An 11,863-nucleotide genomic window follows, 5' to 3' on the forward strand; every position below is an offset into this window, starting at 1 on the left:
ACTCCACAGTTTCATGAATAATGACTGTGAAATAATTTTTACATGCAGATTGTAAAACCATTCATCATCACAGCTTGCATTATTATCACACACTCAACTAAGGTTCTTATAACACATGACCACACTGGAAAAATATTAAAGACCTTCATTGCTGTGAGTCCTTGCCTGGTTATTTTAGTCAGGAATGTGTGCTTGAAACTATCCTATGTACCGATGATCACCTGGTAGCCCCAGGGCTCCCAGCTCCTGATTGCTGTGGGACAGTGAGCCTTGGACAAAATCTGCCCTGGGGAGGTAAGGCCCACCTTGACATTCAGCAGATTTCTGCATCATTCTCTCCATGATTCTTTATAATTTTTAAAGGCAAAAAGTAAGAAACAGAGGAAGAGACATAGAATTCTGCCATGTTACCTGGTCATGATGAGGTTTGCCTACCAAGGAAGTTTTTCTGCTCAAGGGATAAAGTTTGAAATGGCCAAATGTTGTTGTGCCTAACTCCCACAGACCTTGAGTATCTTAGTGGGTCTCATCCCAAGGTGTGTGACACTGCAAGCAAAACCTGGATCCCACTGAATGGCCCAAATCTCTTTTACTACATGATTAGCAACTACCTCACCTCACCTTTAGAGGATATATAAATCCTCTCACAAGGAATTCTTTCCTTTTTCTGGGGTTGACAGTCTGCTTAGACATGACAGGTACAGCAATGAATTAATGTTCTTACCTACAGAAGTAACGACGACTGTGAAGTGAGTTTCATCTCGTTTTCCCGTCACGTTGTTGAAAGCACAGCACATGTAATCTATTGTCTTCTGGGCCACTTTATCAGATACAACTTCCAGGTGGGGTCCGTGTTTGATTACATGAGTGGTATTGTCAGCCCTTTCAATCCAAGAATAAGTATTTGGTGGATTTGAATCTGCTGAGCAGTCGAACAGTATAACTTCCCCCATGTCAACTGTAAACACTGCCCCTATATTCAGACCTTTATCTGATTTAACTCTAAGTTCATAAGGTCCATCTGTATTGAAAAAAAATAAAACACAGTGGAAAAATTAAAATCAAACTTTGTAATTAAACTTTAAATAGAAGCATAGCTCTATGTTTAGAATTTTTAAATTAGAATAGCCTGTAGAATGGCTGGCATTAGATTCAATAATTACAATTAACAGGCTTTCAGTTCAAAACTTGATCTGCACTAGGTTTATCTCAGACTGTACAACTTAATACTGATCTAATTGCTGTTTAGGGAAACAGCAGAGGTGTGTGCCTTGTTCAGCATGATACAAACAATGAAAACGGAAAGAAAATCGGGAAAGTTGTGAAGTAAAGGACCTGGTCATCTTCACCAGCGTACCTGACCCTTTCTACTTACGTGCCAAACTTATTGGCGTAAGACATTTACCTGCATATTTAAAAGTGAACAAACTGGCCTTAAAATATATAAATATTCACTGTAATACTTTGCAGTATAATATTTGTTTTGGGAACTATCCTACAGGTATGATATAGAGTGGGGTGTGCCTTAGATAACTTCAGAAGTTCTACATAGATGGCTGCTAAAATAAACTTTAACCTTCCCCCATTTCAGTAGGCTTCTCCTAGTTCAACATGTAGGTTTCTTTCAAGAGTAAGCCCTTGTGCCTAAAGAAATCTATGATTCTGAATATAATTAGAAGAGGTGTATATTATCCAATAGTCATGTGTTCAATACTCAGAAAATTGAGCAGGTAAGTATTTTTAGGGTAATCTTCATAGGAAAATGGGAAGGGAAACAATAGGTTTAAGTGCGATTAGAGTATTCCCCATGTTATTTTTAATAGATCATTTCAGATCAGCATTTTTTTGATGTTTACATGTTAAAATCTATTTGTACAAGGATCTAAGTACAGAAATTAATGTAAAGAATATAATAAGCAAAATATGTCTTATTAAGTTACTTCTTCTAGTCAAAAGAACAAATCATTTTAATGTTGATAATTCCCTGTGGGCTCACATGCATAATCAAAAATGCACAAACACAATATTGACAGAAGGCAAAAGAAGAAGTTGTGCAGAACGAGCACAAGATGTCTTTTTGGTAGGATCCCTGAAGTTCAGTAAAGCTGTTGTCAAGTTCCTCAAGCAGAATGGCAGAGCAAAAAAAGACAAATAAGTCAATATGATGCTCATTATAGACAGCGCAGTCAGGTAGTATTTCCACCTTCCTATGGTTGTCTGGAAGCATTAAGATAATGTAGTTGGGTTTGAATGTGAAATTCTCTGCTACATGAAGTGACACGCTGTTACGCTTCAGACTCTTTATTTCTCATCAGGAAATTCTAGCTGACGTTAGACCTTCCTCTAACATGCACACTTCTATTTATTGTCTGTCTTCTGAAACTGATTTGTTTTTCAAGAATGTATACGCAAACAGCAGCAGCACAAACCAGGCCACTTTGTGTTTGTTTTTTTTTTCTCTACAGTTGAAGGCTTAGACAAGAGAATGTACACTATCACACCATGAGCTCAGTTTAGTCCACTTTTAACCAAATGTCCATATTTCACAACGTAAACTCGTCAACTTTGTTATTTTCTTTACTTATTTCTTAGTGGTAAGCCTTATGTGGTCTCATTTTAAGGAAGACCCAACAATGCAATACAGATTCACTTGAGCACGAATTAACACTACTTCCCCCTACATCGTAGTGGCCACTTTGAAGAATTAAGACATTTTAAAAATTCTAGATGATGGGCTACTTCTTCACAGACTCTGCAATTCCCAAGTCATTTGTTTTATTGTATCCAAGAGCCAGCCGGCTGACCCTGTGATAAGCATTTCTGGGAACTGCAGGCCTGTCACCACTACTTTGGCTTGGCTGACCTGACTTGGGCTGCTGGTATCTGTGGACAGGGAGCCCTCCTAGCAGCCTCTCACTGGGATTTGTCTCTTAGAAGTATTTACTTCCCTTTTTTCAGATAGGAAAGGAGAAGGAAGTACTGAACTTCAACTTTTTCATAAGTGAAAGCAAAACCCCTCCTGCACTATTTATAGGCAGGAACACACTTTTTTACTTTTTAGAGCAATTTGGTTCCTCCTATTTGATTCTTTCTTAGAAGAACTAGCTTTTATTTTCACTGATAATATAACCTTTGATATATGTAAACAGAGATCAATGGTAGGAATAGCTGACTGGGACTGGTCTCTGTGCACCCTCACTATAGTGGGAGGTTTGATACAGTCTGCAAGAGAATCAGAACTAAGTTCTGCTTTTTTATCAGTATCATAACACTGTAGCATAAATAGACAACACTAACAACATACCCACACTTTGGTATGAAAGCAGCAAATCAAAAGAAACCATTATAAAAACACTGACCCACAATGGCTGGGGAAGTATGTTCTACAAAAACAAGGGTTTTCTTATGAAACAGTGAAATCTCTGCAAGCTCTGAGAAGTGGCATTCCTTGATGAAGCCAACACAAGCATTGGGTAGGCCTTCTGCTTCGTCTGGATCTGACCTTTGCCTCTCCTGGGCATTGTGTACATCATTGTGTTCCCTAAGCACTAGGAAGTTGAGGGATATACACAGTTTCAAGGAGGATTCTGAAAAGCAATTAACCATTTCCTCTCTAGGATTAAATACATTTGGGAAGTCCAAAGGAAGGACATCCCACTTAATTTGTTGAATTCAACTCCATCACCACAGTACAGCAGTTTCTGCTGCAGCCTCCATGACAGAAGCTTCTTTCAGTCTTGAAATAATTAATTTCCGGGTCATGCTACTGCAATAGCCATGTTCTGGGGTGCAAGATCATCATAGCTAATGAAGAATTGGAATAATAACAATAATGGGAAATGAAGAACAAAACAAAGCACTTTTGATTCTCAGTAAAAGAAACTCAATGACAGCCTTCATGGATCCCTCAGCTCTACTTCTCCTTTCCAGTATCGCTCTCAACAGAAATTCACCTCTTGTCTCAGTAAAGCCAATTAACTAAATGACTTGTAAAATAATAAATCACCTGTTCTTAGTAACAATTTACTGCTCTGTGGGAATATTTCCAATTGCTCCTATCACCACGAGACTGTTACAGTTTCCAAGCAGATGGCAGGTATTTACTGTGTGAGACCTTTTTTTATCACACCCAGTAACTCCCCAGCAGCAGACATATGGCACATAGAGATCCTAGGGCCTGTTTTGGATTGGTATTAACAGCTGGGAGCTACAAACTACCCCTGCAGGCAGCAGTTGGTCCGAATTATGTGACTTCGTATAGCTCAGGAAGTAAGACCTACACTCCCATCACTAACTTGCATAGGGATAGTAGTGCAAGTATTGCAGCCTTTCGGCATTGCGTTGTTTCCTCTTCGTATTTTTTTCAGATTTTAGATTATGCACAAAGCAAACCCTCAGTTCTGATGAAATAAAAAATACATTCTGAAAATGCAAATACTTAAAACAATATTTCCACACATGGAGAAAAACTGGATCTCCAAGTTTTTGATATACAGACCTTTTGAGCTGTATATCAAAATCATTCAAACAGCAAAAGGTTCCAGAAACGTGGGCTCTGAAGTAACTGAGATTTTAAAGTTCTGCTAAAGAATAGGTCAAAAATAGTTTAGTTCAGTTTAGAACTTTCAAATTTGACAGAAAATACAGGCAGTTTAGTGAGCGAGCAGGGAAGAAGGAGTACTGGAGCTGAGACCGAAGGGCAATGACTTGGCAGTGCAAGTGTCCCAGGCGCCCGTCAGTGCAGGAAATGCTCGGGAGCCAGTCCTGTGCGTGACAGGTTGGAAATGTAATGCCGAACGGGCTGTGCCACAAACGAAAGTTAGCAAGAGTGGCAGATATTTTTCTAGACTGACCTGAGTTTACTGCATTGTAAGAAGACTGTCAGGTTGTGCTGGATACAGTGTTCCCAAGTTTTGTGTAGGTATTCTGTGTAGAGAGGTGTATAAAGCCCATTCATAGCTCATTAAAGAGAGAAAAGCCGTCGAGGCAGTGCTTTCATACATATCCAGCTCCCATTCTTAGCGCTTCAAGCACTCACGTGAGCTGAGATTGTGACTATACAAAAGCAGGCATTTAAAATTGTGCTACCTTGATGAAAGAATATGAGGATTTTTTTTTTTTTTTTAATGACAGTAACGATGAGTTAAAACTCCATCAGTGCTGGCTATTTCCTTGTAGAGCATTATATCATGATTCCTGTCTAATATGACGGAAGCTCAATTCACATCTGCCTTGATTAGGACTCTCTGCAGGAGCTCCTTCATCTTCATGTCTGCATTGCTGTCAATTTTGTAAGCTGCACATACAGGATCAGCTCTTGTCTAACAATGTCCTTGTTAGTCTTTGCTAACTTAGGCAGTCTTTTTCTCTTCTCCTGGTGCAGTGTACAGACCACTCCCCACCCCACCGCCTCCCCCCCACCTTAGATGCAAGATGCTCCCTTACCCAGTTCTTCCAAGTCATAATTAAAAATAAGTAAGTAGCAGAATGGATAATCAGAGATGAAAGGAGAAGGAGGAAAATCTGAGATAGGAAGAGGTGTAAGTTCTGGATATGCTGGTAGTGCAATCATAACAAGTCTAGGGCATGGGCTGTCTACCAGCTGCCACATGACAGAGCCTGGCAAAAACAGGAGTGAGCATCAGCCCTCAGATGGACAGGAATCCAGTTCCAGTCCTTGCGCTGTGCCATCTACACTGTGCCATTGGGTAAACTGGTTATATCTGAACAGGGCTGGTGGCAAAGTATGTCCTGACCTGTCTGATTTCAGTTCTCCTTCCGAGGACAGTTTGACCCCTGAGGACATGATTAGAACATAGCAAGGTCACATACACAGCACGGGCTACTTAACAAATCTTGGAGGCACCCAGAGCTGACATTACAGAAGGGATAAGGAACAAAACGAGAGTGCCCTTTCTAAGATTTAAAGTATGATTGTTGAATGCTGATTAAGCCAATCTTTTGTTTCCACTAACTTATTTCATTCATTAACTCAGTCTATGTTCATAGTTAATTTTCTCAGGTACTTTCATTTCCAGTCAAAATATATGGTGAGCTTATGGTTTATTCTTCTGCCAACACTGGTCTTGATGCAACCCTTCTTGCTCCCTCGTGTTTCCCATTTGATGTGAAAAGCAAACATACCTTTCAGGTCTGATTTTTCTAAGACAGACTGAGTTCTCTGAGACTCTTTTCCATTCCTTTCTGTCCTGTTTCTTTCCAGTTTGAGATTGGTGCTCTGGGATGTGCAGGGACTGCACACAATATTCTACATATTGTCTTACCTTCTGTATGCTCTTAGTGTTCCCTTTATTTCCATGTTGGAAATACTTTGCCAACACACCCAAGAATTACATATGTCTTTCTCATGCCTGAATCACACTGCCAGTTCACAGACATGTTGTGATAGCTCAATCACTCACGCCCGCTGACTGAGTTTAATGTCACAGATGAACTTCATTGAGATACTCCCAATCTTTATGCTGACATAATTAATGGAAGTATTAAACAGGACTGGATTCAAAATGATCTTGAGGAAAACCACTAATATCAGTCCTTCAGCCTGGTACTTCTGGTACTTAGCTTCTTGATACTCTTTGCTGTCTCCTTTTTTACCAATATTTTCATGTATACCAATCTGATTATTTTCCCTTTGAGTCACATCTCCTCCAGATCTGAAGATGCCTGTACTGTAGAATTCTTGGAGTTCTTATTTGAATTCTGCAGTTCAAAATTACCTTCACAACTACATAACACCAAGTAACTTTTTATTATACTGTTGTAAGTTAGAGTGGCTCATTTTGAAGGCAAGCTCCTCAACTGTTTTCTGCCTGTTTCATAGTTAGAGGCATGCTTTCCAGCCAGATCATTTATACAAAGGCAATTATGAATATTTCATATACTCACAATATATGGTTGGTGCAATTATCTCACTTTCCATTGCACTGACAGGGTTAGATACCAGACAGCTGTAATTCCCAATGTCTTCTTTTACAACAGGAACAATTAGAAGTGTAGCATTGTTTGATGTAAAGGTGTAATTAGGGCCGACATGGAGAGGCTTCCCATTTTTCATCCACTGGTAAACTAGCCTTGTACCTTTACCCACAGTACATTTTAAGGTAATATTCCCTACATACTCCACTACCCCTGATGATGGCTCAGTATGTACAATTGGCTTTGTGACGGGAACTGTAAAATAAAGAGAAGAGTTGTAAAAGTGACGAGGCAGTACATTACAGTCTTCATTGTCAAGATGATACAAATGGCATTCAACATTCTCTCTGGAATGTGCTGGGATTTCAAATTCTATTTATTAAGTGTCGTTAAAGGTTGAAAAAAAGAAGGCCATATTCTCAGCTGGTGACCATAAGAATTGATCTAGTACTTAAATAAAACTAGACTGTTTATATTACTGGTAATAGGACAATGGCTGCAGTCAGGTATACCATGGTCTCCAGCTCCTGCCTCACAAGCAATGCCTTATGGCCAGAGAAATGAAGAATGCAAAGCACAACTTTGCCCACAGTGTGCAACTTCCTCAATACAGCTGCCACAGCTTTGCCGATACCAGGCACCGTGGAAACACACTGTCGATCCGGTTGTGAGGATGACTGCAAATCGGGGTGGGTATGGGAGTTAAGTGGCAGCTGCAGCTTTGGCAATGTCAAGATGTCAGTATTTTCATTATTCCAAGCCCAATGGTTACAGGGCTCCCTCTGTACAGTCCATAAATTACAGTAGCCTCTTGTCATTCTTCTAGGTCATTCTTTTCTAGTTCCCCTTTTTTGTTTCCTATCCCCACTACAAGGAGCAGAGTACAAAGAAGGAACCTCAGTGTTTTAGGAACTTAGCTCTGGGCTTCTTTTACAGACACAAGGTCACTGGCAAAAGTCAATGACTTCTTTTTGATAGTTGCAGAAGGTAAAAGTCAATTGTTCAGGGAAAAAGACTATTTGAAAGTCTCCTGATTGACATCCTCATGATTGACAGCACAGCAAAGGCTTATGAAACCTTATTTTTTAGAAGTTTGTCTAATTTCACATGAATTACTGGTTTCTATACCTCTTCTATTTCTTACTTATGATGCAGAAACCTTAGTCAATATATTAATTTTGTTTAAAGATGACATATTTTAGCATACCCTCCAGTAGCAGTAGAAAACAACATAACTTGTTAGTATTTATTAATGCATGGCTGCATTGAATTATACACTACACTAACTGGATACTAAGAACCACTACTTCAAAACTATTGCAATTTTATTTTCAGAATGAAGATAGTATATTTTGATAACTTACCATCAACAGCTACATGAATCTTTTGACTGGCAGCGATTGTCCCATTTCCACGGACATTGACTTTTACAATATAATTGCCCTCATCGCTGATATGCAATGGATTGATCATCAAAGATGCGTTTGGAGGTATGAGCGTAAACTTGTGCTGGTATTCCAAGTCCGGAACTACTGTTTGATTTACAGAGCCAAGCAAGTATTTTGGATTACTTTGAGGTCTTTCAAAAAGCCAAATTATCTGGATTTCAGAAGCTGTAGCATTGAAATTGTAGTCAACAGTAAGAAGGAGTGGTTGCCCCTCAATACCATGGATGGTATGAGATGGTACTGTTAACTTTAAGGCAGAACAAATACCTGCATAAAAATGAAAGAGCAAACAAATAAACAAACACAAAACACAAATGGAAACCCTGGAAAACTCGAATGAGAAATTCTCACAAAGAAAAATCTCTCAAGGTTAAAGCTTATACTTTTCCGTATGGTTATGACTCAGATTTCAAGAAAGGAACAAACACTCATCAACCTCAGTGAATTTAGATGTAGCTACAGAGCTCCAGCTTTACAGTATATGAAAAGCCAAAGGAAGGATATTTGCAATTTCTGGGCAGAGGATCTTTTACTGTTGAAAGTTTGACAAAAATAAGAAAATGTACATTTACCGTAATGTTTAAAATATTTTCCCTTTAATATAATCCCAATTTCTAAGTCTTACACTGTCTAACAGTCTTGGATTGCAAACTCAATTATTTAGGATTTTTTTTCCAGGTTGGTTTAGCTAGGGAGACATTTGTTGGTGTTACTTTGCCTGTTATGATGAGAAACTGACTGCAAATCTAACAAGCAGCACTTCCATGAATTTATCTGATTGATACATAGTTATCATTGTGGACTGCTCTATACATGTAAGACTAAATTCAAGAAACATTACTAAGCTTGCAAAAGTCAAATTTTCCAATTTTAGGAAAGAGCAGAATTAAGTTTTACTGTTGATATGCATAAAAGCAAAATTTTCAGCTACATGATTAATCCCATTCTTCAAGAATCCTACATCCATTAGGGTTCAAAAAGGTCAATTCTCAGTGAATCATTGACTTTCCCATGTATTATTTTTGAATCATTTTTCATTGTGTCAGTCTGAGATAGATTTATAGGACATTATTAAAACTTAACTCTTAGGACTGAGTGATCGATTTCCACATAAACTTTTCCACAGCACTCACAAGTCCAGCAATGGTGTAAAGCGTTGACATTAATGAATTGATTTCACAACACCATTATAAATGATATGAGTTTACAGATGAGGAATTTCAGCCCAGATAAGATTAATAGCAAAAATATCCACTCTTTTTGGATGATCAATTTGAAATATTAAGGACTAGATTTTTCAAAATACATATAAACAGATTCTAGGATGTTCAAGATGCAACTCTTATTGACTTCAGTGGCAGGTTTCATTGCTCAGCTTTGAGTGCTCAGTATTGCTGGAAAGCACGCTGCAAGCACTAAGTCAAAACTGTAGGATAAAGCCACCTCTTATTAGTAAGAACATGTAAACCCCCTTATTTAAGTAATCTGTCTACCAATGCATAAGAACACACTGGGAACCAAGAGAATGCACTGCCCAGAGCAACATGCAATGCTTTCACAATAAACCATCTATTTTTTTCCTGCTACTGAACATCTTTTGTTGGACCAGATGACCCTTGAGGTCCCTTCCAACCTGGAATTCTCTGACTTTGTGATTCTTGGCACGCTTCCAAATACCTGTAACAAAAAAGTAATTCCCCAACTGAAGTTCATATACCCTCTACCTGGAAAGGCAGGCCAGAGGGAGCTGTGTGTGAAAAATATGTAAAGGTGCTACGAAAGATAGCACATAAATGCAGAGATAACTTTTTTCTTAAATTTCCTACTTCATATGATTTTTCTTTGACAAAAAGAAATTGTTGAAGGTTAATTAACCTATAACAGTCTAATTTCCTAGGTTATATAGCAGGAAGAGATAAAAGTATCAATTCAGTAGCATAACATGATATCTCTCTATGTCTTTTGGGTTAGGATCTTCAAATTTAACTGCACACCTGTTTGCCACTTGAGCTAATTGCAAAGAAAACTGTTGCTGGGTATCAGGGTAGGGACACAAAAAGGGAGTGAGGGTAACAGATGCAGCCTGGTAATATATAATGCCAGCAATTAATGTTAGAAGTATTCTGTAAGGGTGTGAAAAGTAGCCAAGCAGAGATGCCACGGAAAGGGATTGGCTCGTGGGTAGCCAATGATGTTGTCCATGCTGCTGAAGGCACCCACAAAACCATTTGTGAGATACTAACTGTATTTCAGGAAAAAACCCTATTGCTAAGAAATCTCCGGTCATATTCTGTCCATTCAGGAACTAACAAGTTTTATATTCAATACAAAGTCTACCCCCCAAAAAAGTAATTTTGTGGCTGGCTTCACTTTTCATAAAGCTGAGCAATACTACACTCAGCTAGAGAAGACAACTGACAGCGTTCCTGAGGGTATGGCAGGGAAACCAAAGGAAAATGTGGCAGAACACTGTAGAGGTGATGTGTATAAAGACAGTGAAATCCTTTGACAGAAGACTGGCAAACCCACATTTCAGGGGCTAAAGAGGAATTTGGCAGAGGACATCAGGTTGCATGGACACTGATGTGGAAAGCACGGTCAGGGTACAGCTGAGATGGGAGGGGAATGGGACAAAAAAGGAGGAAGAGTGTAGAAAAAATATGGAGGGGTTTAATTGGGGGATAGACAGGACAGAGATGTTTACATACTTAACTTCTTCTAGATCAAAACCCTGAAATGGCTGAAGCACATCAAATTGAAGCCTCCTCCCTCACCTCTTTTTAATAATATTTGCAGCCTGTTCTTGTACTCTTTTCAAAAGCTGCAGAACTCTTAGGGACTTGGCACTCTCTGGTTAATGGGAGACGAGTGTTGTTGGTGGTTGCAACATTTCTCAGAGGTGAATTTCCTCCCTGTGAACCTTACAATACAAATGGATTTAAACTGCTGTTGTCCATTTGAAAAAGAGAAAAAGAGCGTAATTCCTCAGTGAAATCCCCCACAAAATAGTTTGTGTATAAGGATCATATGGGTTGTACCAGGACGACCTCCCCTTGGAGCTCAGTGATCTGTGCTTGGCTTCCATCTCATTTTGCTATCACCAGTATTAGCAAGCACAACAGAATTGTTGTTGACATAAAACAAGGGCTGCAGCCTTCGTTTAAATAGAAAACTGTGACATAATTTTTGAGTTTACTGTATAAACTAAAACCTGCTTAGCGACGTTTTATCATTCTCTGAATTTGACATGCACATCTCCTTGTCAAAGGGAGTTTGGATTCTCAACTGCTTTTCACCAGTGTTCATTTAGCTCTTCAGCCCTCCAGAAAACCCAAACTTCATGTAAAATGTCATGAGATCAGTGATAATAGTTTTTATGCTTTTTTTGCAAATTTATGAAAAAACCCCACAGATAAACCAGACCAGGGAATCTGCAATTCCTATACCCTCATTTATATTGGGAGAGACTCAGGCATACT

At 38.9% G+C, this 11,863-nt stretch overlaps 1 protein-coding gene across 1 annotated transcript in view; it reads right to left on the reverse strand.

The window, feature by feature from the left end:
- The window catches only part of HEPACAM2 (HEPACAM family member 2), a 17,945-nt gene that overhangs the window by 4,746 nt on the left and 1,336 nt on the right, over positions 1 to 11,863 (reverse strand). Inside the window, exons 2-4 of the mRNA XM_010155130.1 lie at positions 8,301 to 8,651; positions 6,907 to 7,191; positions 725 to 1,021 (exon numbers count right to left, since the gene is read on the reverse strand). Of these exons, the coding sequence (XP_010153432.1) occupies positions 725 to 1,021; positions 6,907 to 7,191; positions 8,301 to 8,651 (933 nt within the window). The remainder of the gene's footprint in view (positions 1 to 724; positions 1,022 to 6,906; positions 7,192 to 8,300; positions 8,652 to 11,863) is intronic.

The sequence above is a fragment of the Eurypyga helias genome, unplaced genomic scaffold (assembly GCF_000690775.1).
Source record: "Eurypyga helias isolate BGI_N326 unplaced genomic scaffold, ASM69077v1 scaffold51047, whole genome shotgun sequence".
NCBI lineage: Eukaryota > Metazoa > Chordata > Aves > Eurypygiformes > Eurypygidae > Eurypyga > Eurypyga helias.